Source organism: Triplophysa dalaica, chromosome 5 (genome assembly GCF_015846415.1).
Source record: "Triplophysa dalaica isolate WHDGS20190420 chromosome 5, ASM1584641v1, whole genome shotgun sequence".
NCBI classification, from domain to species: Eukaryota; Metazoa; Chordata; class Actinopteri; order Cypriniformes; family Nemacheilidae; genus Triplophysa; species Triplophysa dalaica.
Window position 1 is genome coordinate 1,296,351 of NC_079546.1, and position 27,666 is coordinate 1,324,016.

The 27,666-nt window shown below is 38.3% G+C and overlaps 5 protein-coding genes across 6 annotated transcripts in view; 1 reads left to right on the forward strand and 4 right to left on the reverse strand.

Moving 5' to 3' along the window:
• Positions 1-90: 90 nt before the first annotated feature.
• On the reverse strand, positions 91-2,799 carry ucmaa (upper zone of growth plate and cartilage matrix associated a). Its single transcript, XM_056748509.1, has 5 exons — positions 2,634-2,799; positions 2,168-2,224; positions 1,917-2,012; positions 988-1,086; positions 91-480 (listed from the first exon to the last, which is right to left on the reverse strand). Exons 1-5 carry the CDS (start codon positions 2,758-2,760, stop codon positions 389-391), a joined length of 471 nt encoding a protein of 156 aa, XP_056604487.1. The 5' UTR covers positions 2,761-2,799; the 3' UTR covers positions 91-388.
• Positions 2,800-4,493: 1,694 nt separating this feature from the next.
• phyh (phytanoyl-CoA 2-hydroxylase) lies at positions 4,494-7,823 on the reverse strand. Its single transcript, XM_056748510.1, has 9 exons — positions 7,484-7,823; positions 6,858-6,916; positions 6,550-6,660; positions 6,272-6,440; positions 6,080-6,161; positions 5,821-6,002; positions 5,603-5,752; positions 5,306-5,437; positions 4,494-5,202 (listed from the first exon to the last, which is right to left on the reverse strand). The coding sequence occupies exons 1-9, from the start codon at positions 7,547-7,549 to the stop codon at positions 5,149-5,151; spliced, it is 1,005 nt and encodes a 334-aa protein (XP_056604488.1). The 5' UTR covers positions 7,550-7,823; the 3' UTR covers positions 4,494-5,148.
• Positions 7,824-8,582: 759 nt separating this feature from the next.
• Positions 8,583-9,733, reverse strand: LOC130421297 (uncharacterized). 2 transcript variants are annotated; one of them, XM_056749108.1, is made up of 3 exons: positions 9,629-9,733; positions 9,159-9,471; positions 8,583-9,063 (listed from the first exon to the last, which is right to left on the reverse strand). In XM_056749108.1, the coding sequence occupies exons 1-3, from the start codon at positions 9,670-9,672 to the stop codon at positions 8,743-8,745; spliced, it is 678 nt and encodes a 225-aa protein (XP_056605086.1). In that variant the 5' UTR covers positions 9,673-9,733; the 3' UTR covers positions 8,583-8,742. The 2 variants fall into 2 exon arrangements, with proteins under 2 accessions (XP_056605086.1, XP_056605087.1); XM_056749109.1 differs by having other exon boundaries at positions 9,159-9,468; positions 9,629-9,688.
• An 854-nt stretch (positions 9,734-10,587) lies between these two features.
• Positions 10,588-11,651, reverse strand: LOC130421141 (uncharacterized). Its single transcript, XM_056748872.1, has 3 exons — positions 11,530-11,651; positions 11,118-11,421; positions 10,588-11,036 (listed from the first exon to the last, which is right to left on the reverse strand). Exons 1-3 carry the CDS (start codon positions 11,571-11,573, stop codon positions 10,716-10,718), a joined length of 669 nt encoding a protein of 222 aa, XP_056604850.1. The 5' UTR covers positions 11,574-11,651; the 3' UTR covers positions 10,588-10,715.
• A 1,720-nt stretch (positions 11,652-13,371) lies between these two features.
• Positions 13,372-27,666, forward strand: part of cdk17 (cyclin dependent kinase 17) — a 36,852-nt gene continuing 22,557 nt past the window's right edge. Inside the window, exon 1 of the mRNA XM_056748596.1 lies at positions 13,372-14,569. The gene's annotated coding sequence lies outside the window, so the exon portion shown is untranslated. The remainder of the gene's footprint in view (positions 14,570-27,666) is intronic.

A 27,666-nucleotide genomic window follows, 5' to 3' on the forward strand; every position in this document is an offset into this window, starting at 1 on the left:
CGTTTTTCCCATGTGTATAAGTTTGGAATGTATACTCTTTTGCCAACAAATACTGCTGTGGGATCTCCAGTATGTAGGTGCAAAAATGAGGACAATGAAAAGTACTTTTATTCACACACATATACAGTACAGATGATGGCTTTTTTTAAATATCCGAAAAAGAAATAGTTCCTCTGGAAAGATGAAGCTCAGAAAAGTGTTGTCAGAACAGTATAAAGTCCCATAAAGAAAGCGTAACATTTAAGATAAATGATATAACACGGTTAGAACGGATCTGCATTAATGTATCTAAATGCTTAAGTTCTTATATGATTCAATAATTACACATTAACTTGTGATTATTTTTCAACCACATGGAGCAGCTCGAGGACTGTCACGTGTGCTCGGCTTAGTAGCGATGGTGAGGGTATCGTGGGTAATTCCCGTCATACTGATACTCTCTCCATTGTTCGGTTTTCTCTCTGTTTCTCTCATGCTGCTCTGTACAAAGAATGATAAAAGCAGGAAATAAATCTTAAAATAAATGCCATTCCAAAAAATTAAAATGTCATTTATTCTCCCTCATGTCATTCAAAACCTGTATACGACTATTCTGTGGAACACAAAAAAAAGATATTTTGAGAAATGTCTCTGTGGTTTTGTTCATACAGTGGAAGTCAATGGAGGCCGATGTTGTTTGGTTACCAACTCTTCAGAATATCTATTTTGTGTGTTCTGCGGAAGACAGTTAGTCATACAGGTTTGGTATGGAGAATTAATCCTAAAATCAGGAGTGGCCAGAAATTCAGCCTTCTTTTGCCAAACTATTCCAATTTTTACAGTCTCTAATCAGCTAAACATATCTCCTGTCAGAAATCTGGATAACTAAAGGATCATAATTCCTCATCTTAGATGCAAAGTGTCCAATACAGATAACCTATCAGGTTGAGAAAGGAATCGCTGTCATCAGTCTCATTCTCTTTTCTGAAAGCCAAAAATTCATCTCACCGTTACGATCCTCCTCTAAATAGTTCTCGTACTCATTGGTCTGCTCCTCTAAATACTCTCTCCTCCTCTCATTTCCAGACATCTTCACTCTCTGCTCCGCTTCAGATAAGAGAAAAACAGACTCAGAGACAGTAGATATTCACTAAGATTAACCCGATGTTATTGTTAGATTATATTAAACTTTGTAGATGCTCCTAAATCACAAGAACACAAAAGACATTGAGGTAATGTGATGCTGTGCTTCTTGGGGTCAAGTTGTGAGTAAAGTAGATCAGAGGTTGTCGATTTAGCAGATGCTTCTATCCATAGTGTGTAGGTGTAAGTCACTTTGGATAAAAATTCTACAAAATGCTTAAATGTCAATATTATACCTGTGAAATCTAGTAGCAGGCCAAGACACACACTTTTGTTTCAGGACATAAACAATTAGGTTTTACACACTCGTGTGAACTGAGAGCTTGTGTGAATTTACAGATATTAGCAAAATTGTGTGCCAACAATAATCCAGGTTTTGATCTCTCTCCCCACTCTCTCTCTAAATCGAGAGAGGTAAGTTTAGTTCTGTGTCTGCACATTCCATTCTGCTTTTCCTCCTCCAACCTGCAGTGTTCTCGTTCACCGTCACACACACATCGCTGACAGCTAAAAACACACCTCAGTAAAAGTTTTCCATGCTTTAACTGGAGCGATGCTGTGCTGGCAGTCTACGGGACGACCTGATGGCGTTTGGGATCGTGTCTGTTTGAGAGAGAGAAGCTCCACATTGTCCTGTTTGTCCTACTGAACTTACAAATTGGAACCTGATGTCAACACTGTGCATTTAGGTTTCCATAATGGTACCTTGGTAAAACCACAGTGGCTTTTTTTACATCGGAATTTTCATTTTTGGATGAACTGTCACTTTAAGATATGAATATTACTGTGCTCACCATAGTACTCTTCGTAAGGTCTCAGGGACCTGCGACTGCGACGTTTGAAGAAGTTTGAGGCGTCAGTCGCTGGCACAAAAATATGTTTAGATGATCCTGTGAAAGTAATGGGGAAACCAGAGAGAGCTTGAGGGATGTGGAGAATGTGGGTGGGTGTACTGAGCTATTGTATACTTTGGGGACAAATTTGAGTGCTCATTTATAAGGATTTATAAAGTAATGGTCCATGTGTGAAGTTGTGTTAAACTAACCTTTATCTTCACTGTCTTTTCCATCTCTCACGGCAGCACTTTCAACCCCTGCCAGCACTAAAGGGAGAGAGAGAGAGAGAGAGAGAGAGAGAGAAATGAAATGAAAGAACGAAGGGTTGATATTCCATCCTTTTTTCTAAGTCGTTCTTTCACTTTTTTTCTAATTCCAATAATATATTTACAACTTGAGGACATGAAGGAAGCTTTACAAATATGAATACACATGCAAAAAATGTGGTATTAATTTTTTTGTTCTTTATATATATACACAAGGTCAATGTCATAACATTCTTAAAGTTTTTAGAAACTGTAAAAATATTTTTAAAAAATGTAATAAGTACAAAGGGAAAAAATAAGTATGATGGTATCAACCCAGTACTTTTTGAATTGTAAATAGGATTATTAAAGCAGACAAACAAGACTTTTAAAAAAAGCATCCTGGTATACACGTTAGTGGAATACTCACCAATCAGAATGAATGTGATGGGCACCAGTGCCAACAGAACCGCACGATTCCAGACCATCTTTAAGATGTGTGTCTGTGAAAGAAAAAGTCTTATGCAGGTATCAGGAACGACAGCAGGAATTATCATGAGACCATAAAGTGTGTGTGCGAGAGAGAGAAAGTTAAGGCAAAGGAGGAAGAAAGGTAGGATTTTATTTGCCCAGGGAAGTGTAGAAGGGGCGAGAGAGGTAGACACAGAACCCCAGTGCACACCCACTTACACGCCCAATGGCGGGACCCTCTGTGCTCCTAGGAGCCCTGAACACTGTCACCACTTACCGTTTCTCTCCGATCTTCCATATCTGGCAATGTGAATTGTTTAGCATCAGGTTTCTGTTCTTATTTAATAAACGTATAACAGATTAAGCTTGTGTGACGGCATTCACAGGCAGATACTGATCAGTATTAAGCCGATTAACTCTGCTTCACTTCCCTGGTGAATAGAAGCATTTTCACCTGTCATCATAAATCTCACTTGCATTTACTAAGTGTGTACTTCTCTACCAAACATGTCTATGAGATTTGACAGAGATAGTACATTAAACTTGATCAGTTTGTTGTTAATACCATATTTTTAATTAATATTAAAAAGGCACACAATACATAAATGAGTCTGAAAAAAGACTGACAGCTAGCAAATAAATGGTCAACAGAGAAATGAACACACAGGGTATGAGAATGTGAGCAAATATAAAACAGACAGACCGTGTGTTAAATAGAAAAGGGCTGGTAAGAATTTATGCTGATGGCTTCTGTCTCTATTTAGCCACAGTTTTAAAGTTATATCAAAGTACTATAAAGAAAAAACTGCATATTGTATCTATGATTTGCCCAGTCTGGTTTGGCTAGGCTATAGGGTGTATGTGAACATTTATGAGACATTCTTCCATGCCGTGTAAATGGATTCTATAATGTCTGGATTCTGGCCAGCTCTCTCTGTGGTTCCAACTGTGCGTAGCGCAGACGGTACAAGAAACAGTAGAGACCCTTGGCAGATATTTATTCAGCTTAATTCTTAAAAGACATACATTGCAGAATTAAACCATAGCATGTGAAGTATCATTCTCGTCACAAAGGTACCGCCATATAGTCTGGAGAATCACTTATATGCCCACTGCTAGCTTAGTGTAAATGCATGTCCCTCTCTGAAAGGAACAGTTCGCCTGCAAATACAAAGGTGGTTGTCGTTACTCCAACTTTTCTGCAGAACACAAAAGATTGGAGAGTATTAACTCTTCGCTTTTTACTGCAATAATTATTGATGTAAAATAGCTTTGCATGCATGCTTGCATAAATGAAAAAATGTCATTTTGAGATGTCTTCATATTTAGAAGCCCCAGTGCCAATTCACTTTCATTCGAATTGCTAAACCCAAACTTACTGACACTTTTTTGTTTCTGGCGTGGATTTGACTAAAGAATTGTCTTGATGGAGTTTGTACCTTGTGCACCTTGAAATAGCTAAAAATGGATTCTTATTTGCCCTTCTCAACATTTTCTACTCAAAACCATTTGATTTAAATGAAGGCCACATTTTGGGCATGTATGGTACTTATATAGTCCTGTGTGTGAAATAAACAAGAATTTGTGCCAGCTCTTAAAAAACCCACTTATTCTGTTTTCAATCAGCACCATCAACGTTTTGGACCGCACTTAGCTTGTACATTTATAAATAGGTTGTGGAATATGTGAATTTAGCACACATCCGCTAAATCAAAGCTGTAAAATCCCACTGGGAATGAAAACCAGTAATTTATGATGTCAATAAAGATCTGTGTGACACAAGAAACTTTAGCAATTTACGACACAAAAGGACTCAATATTCATCACCTCATTAAATGTATTTATTTTAGTACATGAAAAAATATATTTTATCATATCCGTCATTTTCAAAATTAGGTTGCAACTCAAAGCAACATTGATGTTAGGCAAAGATATAATTACTGTTTTGTTATAAAGTGTAATGAGATGTTTTAACTTGATCTAATAACATGTTCATTTTCTATTTCAAACTTGATGGGAAAACATTTGCTTCTCATTACTTTACCTTCCGTCAGCAGATTAAGAAAAACACTGCTAACCTATATTATACCTTCCATCTTGTTAACTCGACTTCTGATCAATGCTCTATAACATCTTCAGCAATAACTTTTCAAATTACTTGCATGAAACTTATCTCCGAACACCTCACATATCAATCAAAGACACTGAATTCCTAATGTTCAAGCATTGCTTAAGGAAATAAAAGGCCTTTAATGCCAATTTAAGAATGCCTTGCATTCATTATTATTATTGCTAGATATAAATTAGGACTAACCCTCCTAGGGACAAGCTGCGATTATTTAGTATAGTGCCACCTTATGGTCAGACTTTCAACTATGTGTAAGACCACAGAAGATTTCTAAAGAAATTGTGTGGTGTGCTGTTAATTATTCCAGATCTCAGAAAGATGGTCAAATGGTGACGGCTCAAGCCAATCACAGTGATGTTCTCTCTCCATGGACCAGACGTCCACGCAGGGCCCAGGTGTCCTGCATTTAAACACACGTTACTTGTAGAATTGAGCATCGTTTATAAAGCCTTACATCCTGCAGGTTACAAAGAAATGAAGAGTGCCTTTAAATCTGAACACACCTGGAAACTGAGCGAATCAACGCCGTACTTCCTAAACGCAAGATCCTTAACTTCATTGCTGATGTTCTCCTGAGTGGTTCCTTTCACGTCGATGTAATAACAGTCAGCGCTGGCGTAGTGGCAGGAGATGGCCTGAGATAAACAAAATCATTAGGAGAATGACATTTCTTTATCACGTAGCTTCCTGGAATGCTGCATTCTGATTGGATAACTGTGCTAATCTGCAGGTCTGATATTTTTTCGTATTATGAGCTATAGACAAACTCTACTACGCCTGCGCATTGAACATATACGGACCTTTCGGAAGCCCTCGGTCTGGTTCATTCCAGAGCCGTGGATCAGCAGAGGATGGAAAAACACTGTATCTCCTTTCTCCATCTCCAGGTGTACTCTGGAATGGTTTGGGTCGTAGTTACGGACCCCATGGTACATCTTATTTATCCCACCCTGGGAAGAAATAAGAAGCTGTGATTGACCGCACGTGCGGATGATCAGCTCAATGTAACCGTCCTCACCTCCCACTCGGGGTAGTCGTGTTCCTGCAGGGTGCCTTTGTGAGATCCCGGTAGGACAACCAGGCAGCCGTTTTGACGGTTCACTTTCTCCATGGCCGTCCATGCGCATACAATGCGGTCAGCGGGTCGGAAGGCGAAGTAGTGTAAATCCTGATGCATGGGGTGGCGAGAAGTTTTCTTACCTAGGAAATTTGGGATGAAAGTGTGTGTGTATTTGAGTAAGTTCGGGTACATTTTTCATGTCCAGAGCGGGTTCTACCTGTATCCGGTGGCTTGTTGATAAGCATAGTGTGCATGGCCATGATGTTAGGTCCAGTAAAACACTCCACATACTTCAGGATCTGCGAGAAAAGCATTCAGGCGACAATAAAAATAATTACATTATCGTACAAGATTAATAAGAAAATGTATTGTGTCATTGTTGTAGTAAATTTATTAAATCTGTGTCTACCTGGGGTAACGTGCAGTACCGAAACAGTCCTGGAACTTCTTGGAAGTCCTGAAGTTTGGTGACAGCCTTTTCACCCTCGACAAACTCAGACTTCGCGATTGATACGTCTCTCATTACCACCAAGCCAGGGACCTTCACCTCTCTCTTACAAATCTGTTCAAAGGCTTTCCTGTGAGACATACATTTAGGAAATGCGTTAGATTGACTCAAATGAACAAAAACTACACACTGAATAGAGATCTCACTAATAAATGTAGTAATAAATTGATTATGCTTGCCTGAATTTCTCGATGTCTGCAGGAGACACAAGGTTTCGAATGAGGATGAATCCATTCTCTTCATAAGAGAGCCTTTGTTCAGGAGTCAGGATGTCTGTGTCTAGTGTGTATCTGCACACAAGATAATAAAGAAATTAATCGAATAAACAAGCGCTTGTGCAACTGGACTTTTGGTTTTATATTAACAGATATACTGTATAGCTTTGTGACAACTTCCTTGTGTTACATGTATTACATGACCTGTGCTGCATCTTTAATATACAGACATTTAAAAAAATCTGTATGGAAATAAACATTATCAGACTGACCGAAAAGTTTGAGGATGACGATGAAGGGAAACACTCTGCGCCGAGGTGAAGGACGCACGCTGAGTCACAGGTGTTAAAGTTCATTTTGCATGTTATGTAAAATCATTATACAAAAGACATACTGTACATAAGAGATGTATGACTCGTGGAAAAAATTAAATGCATATAAAAAACGATTTATATCATGAATTAAAAATAGTATTAAAAATGATCAGAAATGATAACAAACATATTGCATGATTTATTCTTTATATAAACAATTATAAGCAATATTAACAATAAGCAAACATTCATATACGCCATAGCACAACATTTTTGAAGAACTTTATACAAAAACCCAAACTTGAAAGATGTTTGATTTACAAAATTGACTGTATAACAGCTAATAATAAAAACAATCCAGCAAACCAGTAATCAACAATAAATATACTGTGCAGTCCTAACAAAACAACCAGACGGAAATGCACGAGTCGAGTAATCCTGACTTAAGAATGAAACGTCACAACAATCTTACATTGTTACTGTTACTTAATTAAAACGCACATTATTAACCCTCCCATAAATTACACCCTAAAAGCGCCGCTCAGCTGTTTATAATGCACCAAAGCGACTGTTTTAAAGGATACGACATTGCCCTGTGATCCATTCAGATGATTTAAAACCACTTTCAGTCTGTCTGCGGCCCGAGACATCTTCTTCCAGTCCGGTGAAATATCCTTTATGTTGAACTCTGATCTTTGGGTGAACAGCAGCGTTTGACTGGCCGTGTGTTTACTTGTGTAACGTTAACTGGGTTAAAGTGCATTGCTACCTGCCCTACGTGTTTTTAAAATGAGAGCGGACATTTACGATCCAAATTCAAAGACATTCACACGAATAGCTAATGTTTTGATAAATAAAGGTATTTAAAGATTATATATTTTGTTTACGGAGTTGTGAGGGGCGCGGTCACCGAGTGGTGTGACGTCATCACATCACGACGGATATTGGCTAAAAGAAATACAGCTATGGCCGGAAGTGATGCAAATTCTCGCCATAAAATTACAATAAATTACATTAGCTAGTTAAACACCCACCACAACCCTTAATCTAACCTTCAAATAAAAAAATAGTAACTAACTGTAGTCAGTGTGACTGAAATGATCCGATATTGGACTGCGCATGCCCAGTGGAGGTAGCTGGATCCCTTCTAGCCAAACCAGGGGACAGCGCTGTATTAAAATATAGATTTAAAGGTTTATCTACTAAAGAAATTTTTTTTTTTTTGCCTCGACAGAACAGTCTATGAATCTCCGTAAACGTATAATATTTTATAATATATATTTAATAATTATTTCTAAAATATTTTATTAAGTTTCAAACCTTTACAAACTATTTTGAAATGTGAAAAAACGTTGTTTTATCGGACAAAATGCTCCTCGTTAGATATTGTGGCAATAATAAAACATATTCAGCAAAAATGAATGCTGACTATTTTTTCTTAGAAATCCAAGAAGAGAGAGAAATGTATGTAAAAGTAGGCCTATGCTAAGATATGTTATTTTCATTTTATTGAAGATATATGATTGATATACATATTGTTTTTATTTCAATATCACTGTATGTTATTTTTAGTATATTTCAAAGAGCAGATACAAGTAAAGATCACATGAAAAGATATTATAATCATAATATGTCAAATCATAAATGAAACACATTTCTGATTGCTTTAAAGAAAGGTTATAATCATCCACGAAAAAATCATGTTTATCACAAAATTTTGGTTCAGTCTCCTGGACTAAATAGACTAAATATAATGTAAGAGCTGTCCAAACTGAAAACAACTTGCACTGACATCTGAAACCGGCCCTATTTCACTGCTTATGGTATGAACACAGTCAACCACTCAAGAAGTGAAAAAGAAATCATGCTCATTCTGCATCTGATTACGGAACACAGTATTCGCCTTCGCCACTTTGTCAGTTGTGTTGAGATACTTGTTAAGCAAAGCTTTGTAGTGCTTCTCAGGGTTGCCGTTAATGTTGTCTGTTTTCCAGGTGTAGTATGCATTGGTTGGAGGTATGTTTAGATTATTGGCCAGCCACACCCAGAGTCTAGAACAGGGAAGAAGACCCACAGCAAAATACAACGGATCTCCTAACATCAATGATCCGTAATATAACAGATACTTTCTCATAGCTTGAGTTTGCTGGATGGCAGGTGGACCCTGTAGAATAGTGAGTAAATAACATCAGCTAAAAGATGTCGACATGTCATTCCATTCATTTTCCAATTGGATAAATTGTCATTGTTTAATCTTACCTTAAAAAGATATTGATTGACCATTAAATTGGCAAAATCTTTGTACCCTGAGTATCTGGCTGCCATGAAATCTTTGAGGTCCTTAGGCTTGGTAACTCTTTTGCTCATTATCTTCAACATATCAGTCACTTTCAGCACGTAGTTGATGTCCTGTATGGTGAAGTTGATGTATCGCTCTGCTTGCAGACTGCCATTCTCCATTTGTCTCAGGAAGTCCACCCTGAGTGTCTTATTGGCGATGTCTTTATTGTTTTGCCAGAGGGATTCATACACATCATCCGCAGATTCATTTGTGAAACTGTGAGAGGAGCTGCTGCAGAATGGAATATCGTTATTATTCATAACATTTCAAATGTTATTCGTTGGACTCAGATCAGATTTACATAGTGTTTAAAATAGTAAGGCTGAAGTGAAAGATAATCATAATAAAACATGAATGATATATAAAAATAGATGTATTAGAGTATTACCTGACATGTATGAAACAAAAACACAGGAGAGCCTCAATCTTCATGTTTCTTGGATCCTGATGTGTGCTAGTCTTCAACTTTTTTCCCTCATCCAGTCGTCGCCAGTCTTATATGTGTTTTTTTATTGGGTCAATTGTGTCAGACGGGCATGGTGGTCATATTGTCTGGCTGTGCTACAGTTTCCTTTTGACAGGTCAAATGTTTGCCAGTGCACACCAGGGAAAGTAAAATAAGTAGCGAGCTTCTTTGTAGAGGTGTGTGATAAATTTGTGATTAAAGAAAAAATAATAAGCTAATTCATTCTTCATTCTTTGATACACGGTCACACAGGGATTGTATAACACGGCTGAGAAATACTGTAGCTAACCTAGATAAAAGATAAAGGCCCTATCCTACCGAGACCTCGCCCACCGACTTGTGTCCTCTAAACTGGAGTTTTAATTTTTTATGCATGTCCTTTGAGCTATTTTATTAATTCCTGATGTACTGAAGTGCTAGGATGCTACAATTTGCATTGCATTCAAAATGGTGAAAAATGACTTTTCCTTTGGAAGCTATAGTGTGCCCTGCTAAAAAAAAGTATTGTCACTGTAGGTCTAGCAAGATTAAACTGCATATATACCACTATGTCATTTGGAAGCTTAAGCATATCAGACATACTGTAGGGCTATAAATTCTTAACCCGGACTAAATTTATAAAATCGGAAAAAAATGATACTTTTTTAAAACTTTAATAGGGTTGGAAATGATGTGTAATAGTAGAGAATAAATGAGTCTTTCGAAGGTTGAATCACTGCGTGAATAAAATGATTCATAATAAAAATTAAAATATACGATTATGATTATGATTAGATTGACCGAATGTCTACATATATGTCAGTTATTAATGTTGTCCCATAACATTGGGCTGTGTTTGCCATTTATCATAATCTGTAGACATAATGAATATCACCCACAAGTTGAAAAGAACAGTTCTTTTTATTCATTTCTGTTGCATCAGAGGAAATAGTTTGATATTGCTTAGTTTGGAACATTTTTCAATAAAAAGCTGTACATCTGTACTGTACACAAACTACAAACAAACCACTCAAGAAGTGAAAAAGAAATCATGCTCATTCTGCATCTGAGTACGAAACACATTATTAGCAAACATCACTTTGTCAGTCGTGTTGAGATACTTGTTCAGCAGAGCTTTGTAGTGCTTCTCAGGGTGGCCGTTCATGTTCTCCTTTCTCCAGGTGTAGTATGCATTGGTTGGAGGTATGTTTAGATTATTTGCCAGCCACACCCAGAGTCTGGAACAGGGCAGAAGACCCACGGCAAAGTATAACGGATCTCCTGATATCAGCTTCCTGTAGAATGACAGATACTTCACCATAGCTGGAGTTTGCTGGATGGAAGGCTCACCCTGTTTTCAAAGGCAGTCAAAATTAATTTTCTCTTCAATTAATTTAAAAGGAACATCTGGAATGTCTTTGTTTATTCTTACCTTAAAAAAGTACTGATTAAGGATGAAGTCTGCAAAACTTTTATAACTTGTGTATCTGTCTTTCATGAAGTCTTTGAGGTCCGAAGGTTGAGATACTTTTGCACTCATTTTCTTCAACATCTTGGTCACTTTGAGGAGATAGTTGATGTCCTGTATGGTGAAGTTGACGTATCGCTCAGCCTGCAGGCTGCCGTTCTCCATTTGTCTCAGGAAGTCCACTCCGAGGGTTTTGTTGGCGATGTCTGTATTCGTCTTCCACAGACGTTCATACACATCTTCAACAGAGCTGATCGCCAGACTGTAACTATAGAAATAGTCACAAAACAATTGTTAATTCATAGAATATAACCAGTATTTAATATAATAATATTTCTGATTGACATCAGGCCTGATATTAGTCAAATTAGATTACCTGAAGCTTACGAAACACAGACACAGAAATGCAGTAGTCTTCATGGTTTCTGGATCTTGTGAGTGTAATTCACACTCAACAGTTTCAGTAATGTGTACTACTTCTCTAATGAACTCTTTTATAGTGACTGCTTATTAGGTAATACCATGTTGCACCAACGGATGCTGCTGCCATCGTCTGGTTCTACGTTTTATACAGTAAATTTCCATTTGTGAAACACAATTCCAAGAAATGAACTGAACAGAATCTTGCGACCTTGTCAGCTGCCTCGGGTTTACTGTATGTGCAAAATGTGGTTGATTTGTTACTTTCAACAGTTTTTCAAACATGTTTACATGCATGAAGCACTTCGCAGGCCAAATTAAATATTGATGATATGCTATTAACTTTTATTTTATTTAGTCTGGTTATTGGTGAAAATTGACTTTATTTTGTATTCTGGGAAAGAGATTGTACATATTTTATGTGGCTTCTTAAAAGTTTTACTTAATAAAATCTTTAAAAGAGATCTTTATGTAAGCATCACTGATCGTACCCTTTATAATTGACCTCTGTTGTAGTCCTTGTGAAAAGATGTATCTTACAGTACTGTTGGAACGGTCAAATATGTCTGGACCTGGAGTTTTTTTGAAGAACAGTGGGCAGTGTAATGGCTCCAGACAAAGAAGAGATTCATGATCATCTTTCACAAAACATAAAAACACTGTCTAGCGTCTAGTTACAACAGTGTTTGACCATGACCTTTTGCTAGATTTAGTTTTAGTTTTTCTCTATTAAATCCATTTTCTTCCTTTAAGCCGAATGATAGGATCTTTGAGAACCATCAGTGGTACAACATTACGAAAGAGTTCTTATAACGTTCCTTTTCTCTTTCATTTTTCGTCAGTGATTACTCAATTCACTTTGATAATTTTCATTTAAATTGTATTTCTGTGGTGCTTTCATAATGTATATTGTTGCAACGCTTTACAGACATAGAAAGATGAGAAGATACCTAAGATTCTTGAGAACAAGATGCAACTTCTTTTAGAGTTTCAGCCAAAATCTCACTCATTAAAGTTGCTCAAAATACCATCAAGTATTTACTGAGCGTATAAAAAAGGGTTTAAATCCTCCCTAGGCCATTACAAAAAATACTGTACTGTACAGATTATAATTACTGACATTTACAAATGTAAAATGAATCATCTTTCATCTTTTCTTCTAACTTAGAAACAGAAGTTTTACTCTTTTTGTAAAAAAAAGATTCATTTGAAAATCTATTTATAAATAGATTTTTACAAGTAATCAAGTTTCGACACAAATCTTTCCAATCTATTTCATCCCAGTTAACAAGAACACTAAACTAAAAATGTAAGTGTTGTCAGTGTGTGAATGTAAATAAATGTGAAGTGTTAAACTGAAAAATAAGATGGAAAATCTTTTTACTCTGTATCAGTGCAAACCTTTTATTTCATGCAAATCTTGAAATAAGGGAACTTTTGAGGTAATCTCAAGTAATAAAGGAAATTACAAAATAATTCTAAGAATGACAACAGAAGTGTGGAAAGTGCAAAGCATTTACTTTCATTATGATGACCGTTCATTATAAGAAAAAGTTATTAATACACATGATTTACTGTATATTTATTCCCTTAACAGATGTATTGAAAAAGAGCACACAATAAAAAGTACACAGGATTTGCAGGAAGAATAATGAAACCAGGAGAGGAGAGAACAGAATTAAAGAAAATAGTTTTTTTAAATAATGAATTTTCAAGGTTACTTCATCTACAGCAGCGTTTCTCAAGAAGGAGACCTCAACAAATTTCCAAAAAGCATTGAAATAAGCTAAAACAATTTAAAGTAAGAGTTCTTATATGTGGTAGTTTGGATACATTTTACAACAAATATCTTTTTCTAGTTACGCCAAGCTCTAGATTTTATTGGATAGCATGTGGAGGTCAAATTTAGAATTCAAATGTTGTTGTGGACAACGGGCGGCCTTGAATTCAAAAGGTTGATATACTGATCGGATAACTCTGAAATTGAAACTGTTTTAGAAATATATGACTAATTCTTAAATCCATATTCTTTGTTGTGTACTACTATGTTTACTATATTGAATACTATATTTAACAGATTCATCTCTCATATTAATCCGTCATTGCTCATGGTGAGAGCTTTTAAACAATCCCTTACGAAAATGTAGCATTGTTATACTACAGTTGAAACCAAAAAAACATGGTTACTGTAGTAAAACAATGGTTATCACAAAATAACCATGATTTTGAAAAACATGTTTTTTATAAAAACCATAGTAAACGATGGTAACTGTAGTAAAATCATGGTTGAGCCCCAAGTAATTGTACCAAAAAAACCTAACCCTAACCTGCAGCAAAAAAACATGGTTACCACACTTGTACCACAAAAAAACATAGTTAATTTTTGACAGGTATGTTACCCAAGATGAAAATTTCATTGAATTAGATTGTTGCATGTTTGTACTTTAAACTTCACCACTAGAAAAACCTAAAAAAATCTCTCAAAGTAAATCATGACAGCACAGTGTTCGAACCCACAGCCTACTGGGTATGAGAAAAGATCGTTATCAAACACCACAATGCACCAACACAAGAAAATTTGAGTCGCGGCATTCTTTCAACGGAAGGTGGCGTTGTATGCTAAGTCACAGATGGGCGAACAACGCAAATAATTGTGCAAGCTTCTTCCTCAACCTCCGATGTCACCCCTAGGCGGAGGCGTCAGTACACGGGCAGCGGCAGCACCAGCACCCCTCCCGGATTGAACCACCGTCACTGTACGCTCAAGGGAAACGATCGCCATAGTGAACTTAAACACGAAGCTCCCGCAGTCATTCGACCCGTTGCGGAGAGGATATCGGCATACGTTTAAACGCTATCGGACGGGCAAGAGCGCGTTGTTTTCGTCTAAAACGAGACTCGTGTTTGTGTGTTCGTGGAGTGTGGAAGACGGCATCCGGCCTCCGAGAAGCAGGCGAGGGCAGGGACTTGGGTCCGAACAACGTTTGTCGTCTCTGGTGAGTGTGAATATGGCTGTGTTCGCCAGAGCGGAAGATAAAAGTGACGCTGCAATGGAACGTTGGAGAACGATACATTGTGACATTAATACATTGCAACGTCGATACAATGTAACGTTTGAGGCATTTGACGTTTCGCAAATACATTGTAACAAAGACGCACTATATTAACGAAGTTAAAACGAAACACTTGGACATGCCGGGAATTAATGTGTAGTTGCGTAAACAACAACGAGTTTAATGTAACGCTGTTATGTCATTTACTTTGTACTTCGTCAAACAAAACTAAAGCTGTACGGAGTGTTTGGTGCAATTAATCGGATATAAATGTCGTTTGATCGACTGGTGCGTTATTAGCACGACGTATGTGTCGTGTGTTGTGTTGTTTTGCTTTGAAAGGAAAGCAAAACCGTTGATTTGAGGTGTTGCTTATTTAAGGTTGTGATAGTAGGGAATTCCACCACTTGGTTGAATAACCATGACAGGCTTCGCAGATTTTGTTTTGTATTGTTTTGGAGTGAGCGTGTCTGTTTTCACAAAAATAATTACGTTTTTTTTTTTTAAATGTTGGTCTAACAAAAGCACAGATCTACCGGTTTGTATGCATGTTTTAAAACAGTCTAAAGACAAAGATCACTGCCGAAGTGACAGTACAGATTCGACAAAAACCATCAGCTAATTATTATTAAAACTATTATACTTGTATTTATGTTGTGTGTGTTACAGTAGGACTTAATGGGTTTAATTGGATTCCATCCACCGGTTAACATCTCACCAACAGAAGAACCAAACACATAACCATCAGAGACTCATAGAGACCATTATAAAACCTATAAAGTTAACATTATATCATTAAATTCATTGAATCTTGATGATGGTTTTTCAGCAGGGATTGCTGTTTGTCCACTTTGTGAAATAATTCTGTGAAGTGTAAGGAAGCGGTGGACATATTCTGCATTTTTTAATCAGATATTCAAAACCGCAGGTGACTCCACAACACTGAGAAATGTGTTGATGTGTTTAATGAATCGTTAAGATGGACAAATGTATCTCCGGCAGAGTGAAGTTTTGCATTATTACTCACGAGTGAATGAGAACATCAGTGCCATGCCAACTTCATGTGCCCTCATTTTTTCTTAAGGCATGTTATTTTTGTGTGTCAGGCATATGCCGTGGATGAAAATGGGAATTCATTGAATACCACAGACGAGCATCCCTGTGTGCATGCCCATGAATGTTTGTGTCATGCGCGCCCTATTCAGATGAGTTTATGGGCCAGTGGCCAGTTTAGGGGTTTGCCAGGGATGATGCGCATCTCTCAATCAGGGTCTCTTGAAATGGAAATGAGGGTGCGTTGCGTTCCATTGCCCGGCATGCAGCTGCTGTATAGATGACCCAAATCGGGAACTGCGGGTTGGCTGTTCTTTCACAGTACATAATGTGGCCCACATGGTGATGGACGCATGTTGGGTATATGAGGGTAGACATGGCTGCAAGTTCTGCAATGTATTGTGTGCTTCTTTACCCCTGTGTGTTTGATGATGCGGCACAATGCAACATCAGGATAATGGGTCCATGCCTCTCCCAGCTCAAGATACAGTGTCATGTTGTATGCGTGCTGTGACAGGAGCAGGGTTACAGGGCCATTGTGGCTTCTTGGTCTTTTGTGCTCGAGTACTTTTATTGTGGTAGATCAAGCTGATAATACATGACCCATAAAACAGCAACACAAAAAAAAGGCTTCGCTCAATTTGTCACCCAACACTTCGGTTTTGTCTTCTTCTTAAACTCTTAATCGCTGTATTTTATTTGTTAATTCTTAAGGTAGCGCTATAGTGATTGTGTCATTTGATGTCTTATTAATTGACAAGTACAATTTTTTTTAATTCATTTTAGGCATCCTCAGAACATCTTGAAACAGTTGTACATCTAGAATGTGTCAAATGGAAATTCTATTCTCTATTGAAACTGAACACTGCCTGATGATGTTGTCAAAATAAATAGTATTAACAGACTGCTTGAAAATATGAACTTACAGTCTGTATCATGGGGTGTTCTGCGTAGGTGCCAGTGCATTATGCGGTTAGTGTGGAGTGATGGATGGTTGTGAGGGTTCCCCCAGCCCAACGTCTTTCTCTTTCCTCGAAAGTCTACTTTTTTATCATCCACCATGTGTCCACATGCAATGGCTCAGAAATGATAATTCTTACATCATATACTCGCTGTCATCTCATTCCAAACCTGAATGAGTTTCTTTCTTGTGCAGGAAACAAAAAAATATATTTTGAGGATTGTTGCTGACCAAATAACATTGGATGGACACAAAACGACAGAGACATTTCTCAAAATATCTTCTTCAGCTAAAAAAAGAGTCATAAACGGGCTGTGAAAAACGAGAGAGTGAATAAATGATGACATAATGTTAATGTTTTTGGTGAACTATACCTTTAGAGGTGTATTTAGACCTTGACTGTACGTATGAGGAGCAGTGACAGTGATGTTTGCCTTGGAAGCTCTCACACTGGATCTTTGAACGTAAATGGTGAAGTTATTCTAGTTTCTATATTTCAGACACAAAATCAGTGTTGTTTTCTAGGCAACTGTATGTGTTGTTCTGTGTTGCTTCAGTAACTGTAAATGCTACTGAAAGCACAAGGACTTTAGGAGCATAAGACGGCTGTTTTTTTTTTTCGTTTACCTTTCCCGTGTTATTCGACTTAACGTTGCGGATTTATGCTTTTCCTAGCAAAACAGTTTATCAGTGTGATGTAATAATTCCCAGTGATACTTAATCCCTCCATTTAAACAAACACGAAGAGGGTTTGTGAAACGGAGACAGAGCGATGACAGTTTTTGAGAGCTATTTTCCCACATGCAGTGCATTGATTTGATTCTTACATTTTTGCTGAGAGAATTTGTGCCGTGTGTCTGTGGGTAAGGTCAGCGAGAAGGTGAAAACCCATCGTCGTAGGCATTCATGTAACTTGACCTGCTTAAGCCGAAGCTCGGGTAGCACTTGGGTATTGTTATTGGAGAATGGCTGTCTCTTGTTCTCTCTGCATTGGTGTTCTTGTTCAATCGGTAGGTCAAGAGCACGCCGGGATGAAGTTAATTTAGTTGAAGCACAGCTGATGGCCTATATTGCACAGGCACGCACAGACACATCTGACTGCACGCCCACATGCTTTCCTCTGCCACCACAAGCTGTCGTCTTAGCCATCTTAAATGCATACTATTTTCAATCGTGCCCGTTCTCACAAAGTAGAAGCAAAGATCTGTGCGGGTGTCAAAAATACAAAACCCAGGCAACTTTACAGTCCCATGTATTAAAGTGATAGTTCACCCCAAATAAATTCTGGCCTGATTTACTCACCCTCGTCATCTCAAACCTCTATGACTCTCTTATTTCTGCAGAACACAAAAGATGATATTTTGAAGAACGTAACAGCACTGGCCCCCAGTCACCTCTATTGTGATCTCTTCTAAAATCAAATGGAAGTGAATGGGGTCCAGTTAACAACATTCTTCAAAATATCTTCTTATCTTATTTTACCTGTGGTTCTCTCTGCTTTATCTCAAATGTGTGCTTTCACTGTGCGTGTGTACGAGTGTGTTTGCGTGTGTGTGCGTCTATCGATGTGTGTATGTATGCATGCATATTGTGTGTGTGGAGCATTTGTATGTTTGTCTTTTGTGTTTTCACTTTTTTCTTGTTTTTACAGGTGTATGACTTTAGTTGTTTTACTTGTAGTCAATATGTGTCATGTACAGCTGCTTTGTAACAATGAAAATTGTAAAAAGTGCTATATAGATAAAGTTGAGTTAAGTTGTGTTCTGGGAAGAAAGCAAGTCATACAGGTTTGACATTACACTTTTGTTACATTGTGAATTGATTATGGTGGCATATTTTCCAAGTGTGTGCAGTTATGATGTCCTAAGCAAACTTTTTTTTTTCTTCAGCGAACTTGCATGTAGCTGCATGCACTGTAGTTGCATTTACCCGCATATGCATCTTTATGATGAGTATTTTTTTGCCTGATTGTTCGTGCGAACACAAACATTGCATTTTTGGGGGGTTTATATTCAGTGTTAAAAGTTTAGCCCGTAATGTTCTGTAGCATTTTGAAGTATGGTCATCATGATTATATGATGTTATATTGTGTGTCTTGTTAAAGGAACAGTTCACCCAAAAATGTAAACGATCATTTACTCTCCCTCAAGTTGTCTCAAACCGATTTTGCTGTTCTGCTGAACACAAAGAAAGATATTTGGAAGTATACTCTGTTGAACACAACAGACGATATTTTGAAGATGTGGGAAACCTAACAGTTCTAGAGCACCTACTAGTCATGAGGATAAGATGAGGATAAGAAAGTCGTCATGTGCTATCTTTTACTAAGCATGAGATGTAGTGTTATTCATATGGTTGAGTTATTTCACAATTTTTGGACATTGTTAGCAAAGCAGCCATGTCCTCTAGAAAGGGCATGTTGCTATTGGCAACAACATCTCTCTTCCTCTCTCTTTTCCAGTTTAATGCTACCTCTCTCTCTCTCTCTCTCTCCAACGGATGTGACCCAACCCGGGTGCCGTCACGTTTTCTGTAAAATGTAATGATTTTGTTATTATTTCTCACACTTAGTTTCTCAGTTAGTCACTCAGAGTTGCTTTTGGAGAGACTCATGTTTTGTGCTTTACCTCACGCATTGTGCGGAATCTTTTTCTTTTTCCGTCTTCCTCAAAGAGGAAGTTGCAAACCTCACAGGAAGTGAACTAATTAGAGAGTTCATGTGCCCCCCTGTTCGCTAATGACATCATAAGGCCGTCACGTAATTCCAGTCCTCTGTAAGTTTGTAAATCTTTACGCTTTATATAGAACAAGCACATAGGCGTAAAATGATCGAACATAGGAAGAGAGGCATTGCTATACACGGCCTAAACCCCACAGCCCTAGACTCTGAACCCCTGCACAATACGAGCTATGTCAGCCATGCGAGGAATGCACTAGTGTGTGTGTGTGTGTGTGTGTTTATTTGTGAGTGGTTGTTATCATTTGACTCAAGCCCTCTGTTTGGTTTTAAACTAAACTGTAAAAGTTCTTGGTATGTTGGACAGGAGCCTGTTGATATTTGTATTTTATCCCCCTCTCTCTCTCTTTCTCTCTCTCTCTCCCTCTCTTCATCACTAAACTGAGCATACTGAAAGGTTTCTTTGTGTACTGCTGCACAGAGCAAGACTGCTTCAGCGTCACACACACACTCACAAAATTCCTACAGTACCATCCAGTGCTCATCTCACACCTCACACTTGGCTCTGCTGTGCTAAATATGCTCTCTCTGCCATATAGTGACCCAATTTTCCTTTGTGATCATTGCCGTGACACCAATTGTGTCACAGGTCTATAGATTTGTTGTTCTTTGTTCTGATTGGCTGGTCAAGGAGAAACATGGATGCGGTTGCAAATACTCTGTGTCCTTCCATCTGAGTGAGAGTGTTCTGGAGATCTTTCACCGTTCAACCTCTAAAATATTCATGGCGAGGCACATCGATAGAGAACAGACACTTTGGTGTCACTCACCTTCGAAGGAGCGCGAGTGTCGAGTGAGCTCACATTGTGTTTACATTCCCGGTCCGTCTCTAAGCAACAGCGAAGCATCTAAGATCTTCACGCTCGTCTTTTTGGAGTCTTTCTGCAGCGTAGCGCATCCTGTACTTGTGGGTTGAGATTGATGCGAGTTACATGAACTTTCTTTTACTTTCTTTAACTTCCCTCAATTTCTGAAAACAAACTGTGTGCAAGGAATTAACTTACTGGGGAAGTGTACTGTATGGGTCAATAGTTCAATAGTTTTATTTCTATCCTGTGATTCTTTTTTCATTAGAGATCACCCACACCTTTTCTGACTTTCTGAAGGATATCTGTTTGCCCTGGTCTGTCATTTCCTCAGTATGATCAATAGTACATCATTCTTGTTTGAGTTTCTAGTCGTGAGTGGTTTAGCAAAGTGTCCTAAAGGCTAATATCTTGAAATACCCGTCCACGCTCACATCCCTTGTGATCTGTCATGGGACATTCAGCGCTGTGGGTTTTTAGCTGTTGTTTTGCGCAGTGCCAAACAGGAACAGAGCTTATAATCAGGACCTAATGTCACCCTGGGTCTGGCCTTGTTTTGATGTCTTGACTTATCTGATTCTCGATAGTGTCTTGTAAAAACTGGTTGTATCGAGTCTAAGATTTAGTAAGGACTGCAATTGATCAAATATGCTGTATGTGTGTCAATGTGGGTGATTGTTCGTGAAGACAGCATTGAAGGGATGAATGAGATCTTCTTTGTGTTGTTGTTTTTCCTTTTAAAACCTGGCTGGTATGTATGCTGATGAAGGAAAAATTATTCTAGAGGGCTTGTTAAAAAAAAATAAGATTTCATATAAAAAATTCAGTTGATCGTTCAGAAACCCTAAATACTTAAATATGTATTTAAACATGCATACAACTCAACTTTATAAGAAGTGCTCTATTGTGCATACTGACACCGTTTTGATTTTGTGATGTCGTAAAGATTTTAATGCAGATGAGGTCATAAATGAACTTTCATAGAAGGGCAATGCTTCTTCCGCTTGTCGTTTTAAGAGAAGACTTTATCTGATCCCTGGAATATTAGCCACAGAGATCGGCACCTGGAATGCAAATGAATGATCACTATCTAGACATTTCAAGACTTGTGATCAAAGATGTTTTGCTATATAAACCTTCTTGTTATTGACCAAGCACAGGTATCACACTATCATGTGTTTAAATGGCAAACATGGCAAAGAGCAGGAGAAAGTGGGGAATGATTAACTTTCTGGGGTAAATGGGCAATTCACTTGTCCAATGTTTGGTTAAAGCGCACTGTAGACAACTAGAAAAAGATCCCATACAGAAACACATAAACACACTTTTTTCTTTTCGTGAAATAAGTTTAACAACATTGTACTGTAATTTCAATCTCCTGTCCATCTGTTGGTAAAAAGACAGTAAATTACTACCTAGTGGTTCGGACAGACCAACTACACACTTTTGTCGCTTCTATTGTGACTTTTTTTGCCTGTTGTCTGGAATGCCACTCTGCTGCGGGAACAATGACGGGAAGTTTGCGGGCGTCTTGGCTACGTAGCGTTTAAGAGGATCGTGGGATTAGAAGACTCATGCAGGTGTCACCGTATGAGGTATCAGCCACAGATGAACATTGAACACCATGTAATGTCTTAACTCTTAAGTGCACTATCAACACTTCCTGCTGTACTGATGGGATGTCAGATTTGACCTCTGGGTGAAGGTTAGTTGAGTTTTCGGGGTTTTTTGAGTGACACTTCTGGGTGTCGCAGGGAAAGCTGGCTTCTACAGGCTAAAGATGTAAGAGTATATGTGGAGTAAATGGAGCATCTCTCAGGTGGAGAATGAGTATATGGGACATTGCAAATGCCTCTGGGATGTGCGTTCTCATTCGGTGACCTCCGAGTTCTGCCCTCCCTTAAAACTATTTCCATATGTCCTCAAAACTACTGTTCCTCTCTCTTTCACTTAAAGTACAACACAAGGGAATTAACTTTAAAGCAGGCTTTCAACAGCCACCTCATGATGCAGTTCATATTGCAATAAATATTTCGCAGTATATAAATACATATTAAAATTAAAATGTCTTTTAAGTTTTTTTATTACTTTGTGTTTGCTGTGATGGTGTAAAACCGGATATATAATCCCTGAATGCAACTACTTATGTATATGAGTAGTATGAATAACATGGTATGTAAATCATATCTGCGGTATTAAAATGCATGTAGTGACAGTAACAGTAAGGTCTACCCATTTAAATCCCTTCTCTTCTTTTCTCACGTTTGTTGCAGTAGATCATGTGGATGCTGTGTAATAACAGTCTGATCGTGCGTCGGCGTTTATGTGTGTGTATCGGAGATCGAGAACAGGCAGTTCTCTCCTGGAGTCAGTGCCTCTCATAGATTCATTTGTCAAGGGGGATTGTGTGTGCGATCATCCTGTTATCTCCTGCAGACACAAACACGTGCACACACACACACATAGCATAACAAGAAAATTACAAAATGTGCGAAGAGAAATCTGTATCGGTTTCCATGCATGTGTTTGTTGTGTGTGAGGTCCTGGATGTGCACATGTGCTTTATTGTATAGGTGTTGACTTCAAGTGTTTTATTTGATACTTAGTCTTCCCCTGCTTTAACAGCGCAAAGTTCAGGGGAATTTTGGACTGTTTAATGGGTCGACAAGCCGTGGGCCGAATACCAGTCTCAAGGTATACCGCGGTTTGGAAAGTCACATTTCTTATATACTGTTCAAAAGGTATGATCTGTTTTGTGCAGGAATCCATTAGGCTCTGTGCTATATTTTGTGTACTCCAAGTTAGTTGTTTGCTCTTCTGCGTTTAATATATTTATGCATATATGTATGGACGAATGCATGCAAACGAAGAAAAAAAGACAAAAAATTGGTGCCATGCTTACGAAATGTTTGGGAAGCACTGATTTAACCGGACATACTGAACATGTTTACTATTGTTCCAAATATGTTGTGTTACTTAAAATCAAATATATTGTGTCCAATGTGTTTTTAAAATAACACATTTAAAAGCTGCAAACCCAAATACCGCAACACCATGATGGTTTGACTTAAATTACCATACCGCCAAAACCTCAAAAATGTACAGCATTTGAAAAAGTGAAAGCACGTCTCTCTACAACAAGCTAAATGCTTTCAGGTGTCCTGTGTGGTGAAATTGTGGAGCAATTTACTTGTATTTCACACTGCGTTACACTGGGAATCACCTGGCTATCCTTGAGTTCAGAGGTGTTCTGTGTTGTGTTTTTAGCTGTGAGTATTTGCTGACAAAAGGACAAAGTTCACCTTCTGATATAAATCTTTATCTTCTCATTACACCCCTGACCTCAGTCTTCTCTCAGTCTGTCTTACAGAGATGTTTTGATTTTTTTCAAGTTGTATATTTTGTTGAGTTAAGGCTGCAGACTACATTATCTCTGCTGCTACATTCATATCTCAAGGATTTTTGTGTACACACTAGACCTTTAAATATACACTTCAAACAACCAAATATATGTCATAAAAAGCACAATAACGTTTACATTTCTCAACCTATTGTAAAAAGCATATAACTATTCACTTAGCTCACGATGCGATTCACGATACTGATCTCACGATACGATTCATTTTTACAAAATGAGTTGAGTTGAATAAGAAATGAAAAACTGCCTTTTATTATTACTTAAATGCTGCACATTTCTTTGTGAAATAAAAAATATCTTTCATGTCAAATAACAAAACTAAACTGCAATTTAAAACTAATTCCAAATCAAATAATGAATGAATAATACACAAGTCTCTTTAATATAAACAAACTGCTTTAATTTGATATTTTTTTACATTTAGGAAATATCAGTAGATCCACTTTTTCCAAGTTTCCCCTAAACACCTAGTGCCCCTGTTGTTCAAATCATGTATTGCGATACAAATAACATCTCAACCGGCTTGAATCGTCACATATTATAATGGATTCTCAACTAGCTCAGGATGAATCATTAGATCCCTATATTTTAATGTTTTATGATCTTTGTGACACACAAAAATTTCCACTGTCTGAAATTATTTTTCGTTGAGTTTCGAATCTCCCGATACATCAGAAATGTACATGTCATTGCGCTTTTTTTCCTGAAATTGCAGCTCAACCGTTGATGGGCCAGAGCGCTCAACGCAATATCTTCGTCTATGCTTAGTCACACTTTCACCCTCACATATCCAGACATAACGTGTGCACCTATTTTGATGGTACATTATTGTGTTTGGATATCACTCGTCCTTTGACCTCAAAGCAGGTATGAATGGCTTTAGTTCTCTTGACCTACCCGTCAGTCTTTGAATTGCAAGCGGAGGTGAATTTACATGCATTTTTCCAGCGTGGAGCTAGAGCGAAGAGCGTATTAACGACTCGCTAAAATACTTCAAACATCGTCGAGTGGACTAGGAGATTAAAGGACATTACGGCCTCTCTCTCTCTCTCTCTCTCCATCTTCTATGACTCTAATTACATTATACAGTCTAAAGAACACAACCTTTGATGTCCCGTGTAGGACGAAGGGCAGATGTGTTAATGCATTTAAACACTCCACACGTACACATGTGAAGACGGCAACAGACTTGACTTCTCCTTGGATAACCTGTTGATGTTCTTGTCTGTTCTGATAGCGAAAGTTGCTGTGTGCTATGAGAAAACCGAAAACATATCGTCTGCGGTAGATGTTTATCGGTTTCATACTTGATGTTTTGCCAGTGACTTTTGTCATAAAGGCAGATTTTAAATCACAAACTAGTGCAATTCTGGGTGCATGACTTTCTCCAGATATCGTATGCCAGGTTCCTTATTTCAAATGGATGATTAGAAATGCATTTTACAGCCACTTGAACACTCACACATGTAGTATGGCTAATTTCACACCCCGTTTAACTTGTCTCTTTATCTCCCCTGTCTCTCTCGCCCTTGTTTTGCCCTGTTTTGTCATTTTGTCTCACTCGCTTGCAGTTCGCCGCCGACGAGCAGAGTTGCTGTGGAGATCTCATGCTTTGTACTCCGACACAAAGGCATCATTCTGTTTCTTCTGTGTCTTTTTCTCGTTCGCTCTATTCTGTTTTGTGCTCGCTCCCCACTCAGTCACACTCTCTCTCTCTCTCTCTCTCTCTCTATCTCTCTCTCTCTCGCTCTCCTCTCTTTCTCTGGGTGCATGGAGGGGTAGATTACTGATTCTGATCTGTGAGAAAGAAGATGCTGAGAAGTCCCAGGAAAGACGTGTTGCCATGGTGACGGGAATGGACTTTTATTTGTGTGCGTGTGGGAATAGATAAAAAGAGAATTATCTAAAATACAGAGATTCCTACAATATTCTTCAGGCGCGTGCAGAGCTTTTCATTGGAAGTGCAAGCGTAGTTAAGGTCCTTCTAATGAAGGAGATTGTACTTTATAAATAGTGTTCCAACATTGAATTTGAATTACAACAACACACACTGATAAAATGTAGGCTTTGAATGCACTGAAAGTTGCTCTGGATAAAAGTGTTGACAAATGCATAAATGTGAATACGTAATATAATCATGTCATGTCAGATGATTTTTTTTATGGTGCATTACTTATTTCTGGAGATATTTGATAGAACTGCATGATATTAAAGGAGAACGTGACATGCAATAACTTAACAAATAAATACATGTTGTATATGATTTGTGATGTATGGGGATACTTTAGATCTGAACCTTATTAAAATACTTTTAAATAGGAAACATTATAACCTATGTATATATTTCACTTTCTTTGTGATCATTGTTCATTTTCCACATGCACACACACAGATGCTAACATTCAGTCTCTTTGGTCTCTGCATTGATTCATAACTTTGACTGTACTTTGACTGTACTTAAGTTATTGCTGATATATTGCTTTTTTTAAGATATATTGTGCGGCCCTAATATTAGGCTAATATTTACATTTTAGATAACATCAAGGCTTATTTTTGTACTTTTCTTTCATTTAAACTCAATCGCAAAAGTACTAAACCCTTGGTTGTATTTATGCGTCATTTTGCCTACAGTGTTCAAATCTACTGTACGATGGTGCAATGGCTTTTTCAACTTGGAAGCCCATGGTGTGAACTTGGAAGCCTGAAAGCTTGCGTGTGTGTGTATGCGCATCTTAACTCGGTGTCTGTCTCTGCAGGCTGCGTTTAATTAGACCGCTGTTTGAGGCCTCTGGCTGGTGACTGGTTTGATGTCAGGCCTTCCTGCTCTAATTACCTCTGGTCTGGGGTGGCACCCGGCTTCAGGGCCCATCCCAGAATTCATCTGGATCAGAGGCAGCAGTGTGGGACATTCATTGTGCTTGTGGGCTTGAGTGTGCTGTTGTTTTGTTTGCGTATGAGGGAAGCCATGCTTTTATTTTTGCAAGCTCTGCAAGACCGTGTGCGCGCGCTTGTGTGTATTTGGGATGTTTTGTCTTCTTCTGTGCCTCCCCGGCGCACGCGCGAGGGTTTGTTATGGTTTGGGTTGTGTGCACTCACGCTGTCACACAAAAGACCCCTTATCTCTCAAGAGGAGTGCGTACAGGGGCGACGGGCTAATCCCAGCCCAAGGGGTGTATGAGAGACTGTAAACAGATTCCCCTCATGGTATTTGATCTTCATACTGTATTGTGATTGGAGGACTGTGAAACAACGCCAATAGAGACTGATGAAGTTGAATAAAACAACCGACATGTTTGTCTTTGTTGTCTTTCTTAACCTACAACTATTAGTAGCCAAAACCTACAGGTTGGATTTAACCATCAAAATATGAACACGCATGTGATTTTTTTAAAACATATTATTCAATGATGTATTTGAACCAAAGGCTCTTTTTATTGTTACTTTTATTTATCTGCTGCATTTTGGTTTACAGCAAAAGGAAATACAATGTTTTTTCAATAAATCAACAGTTCTAGTCCCAAGGAGCAGGAGCCCCGCCCCCTTCCACACGCTTATCAAATCACTTATAAGCATCTCTTCATATTAGAAAGTATAATTCTCTCATTCTCCCCGTGGCCTCCTCACCCCCCCATGCAGCCCACTTTCCTAACCGTCTGGAACCCCGGAAAGCTAATGTCCAGGGACTGATATCGCGCCAGACCGGCGGTTAATGAAGCGAGGGGGCAGGGTGACAATAGACAGCACTGTCCCCGGTTATCATTCGCTCATTGGCCAAGAATGCGGTTTGTAGCCGCATCAACAGTGTCACTGTCCCATGCCGAATATTCCTCTGAAGGCTCGTACCCCGGGCGGAATAAAAGGAGAGGTGGCAAACAGAGACAAATGTTTTGTCAATTGTGAAAAGGAAACAGGAGGACGTTTGCTATTTTTTTAGCCACTTTTATGATGTGTTGTAGTTGTTTTAATGAGGCAGGGTTGAAAAGACCGAGTGTCTCTGTAGGCCCACATGAAAGGGAGAAGTGATGAGTGGAAGTGTGTGTGTGTCTGGATAACTCGTCTCTCATC

Bases quoted from the DNA above. Each gene is read 5' to 3' on its own strand.
- ucmaa (XM_056748509.1), bottom strand. From the start codon at position 2,760: ATGATAATTCCTGCTGTCGTTCCTGATACCTGCATAAGACTTTTTCTT. The intron at 2,225-2,633 runs GTGAGTATTCCA...CTCTCCCTTTAG, and splicing joins CATCACATTCATTCTGATTG to TGCTGGCAGGGGTTGAAAGT. The intron at 2,013-2,167 runs GTTAGTTTAACA...TTACTTTCACAG, and splicing joins AAAAGACAGTGAAGATAAAG to GATCATCTAAACATATTTTT.
- phyh (XM_056748510.1), bottom strand. From the start codon at position 7,549: ATGTCTCGGGCCGCAGACAGACTGAAAGTGGTTTTAAATCATCTGAAT. The intron at 6,003-6,079 runs GTAGAACCCGCT...CAAATTTCCTAG, and splicing joins CAACAAGCCACCGGATACAG to GTAAGAAAACTTCTCGCCAC. The intron at 5,753-5,820 runs GTGAGGACGGTT...ATTTCTTCCCAG, and splicing joins ACGACTACCCCGAGTGGGAG to GGTGGGATAAATAAGATGTA.
- LOC130421297 (XM_056749108.1), bottom strand. From the start codon at position 9,672: ATGAAGATTGAGGCTCTCCTGTGTTTTTGTTTCATACATGTCAG. The intron at 9,472-9,628 runs GTAATACTCTAA...TCCATTCTGCAG, and splicing joins TTTTGTTTCATACATGTCAG to CAGCTCCTCTCACAGTTTCA. The intron at 9,064-9,158 runs GTAAGATTAAAC...ACTATTCTACAG, and splicing joins TCAATCAATATCTTTTTAAG to GGTCCACCTGCCATCCAGCA.
- LOC130421141 (XM_056748872.1), bottom strand. From the start codon at position 11,573: ATGAAGACTACTGCATTTCTGTGTCTGTGTTTCGTAAGCTTCAG. The intron at 11,422-11,529 runs GTAATCTAATTT...CTATTTCTATAG, and splicing joins CTGTGTTTCGTAAGCTTCAG to TTACAGTCTGGCGATCAGCT. The intron at 11,037-11,117 runs GTAAGAATAAAC...CTTTGAAAACAG, and splicing joins TTAATCAGTACTTTTTTAAG to GGTGAGCCTTCCATCCAGCA.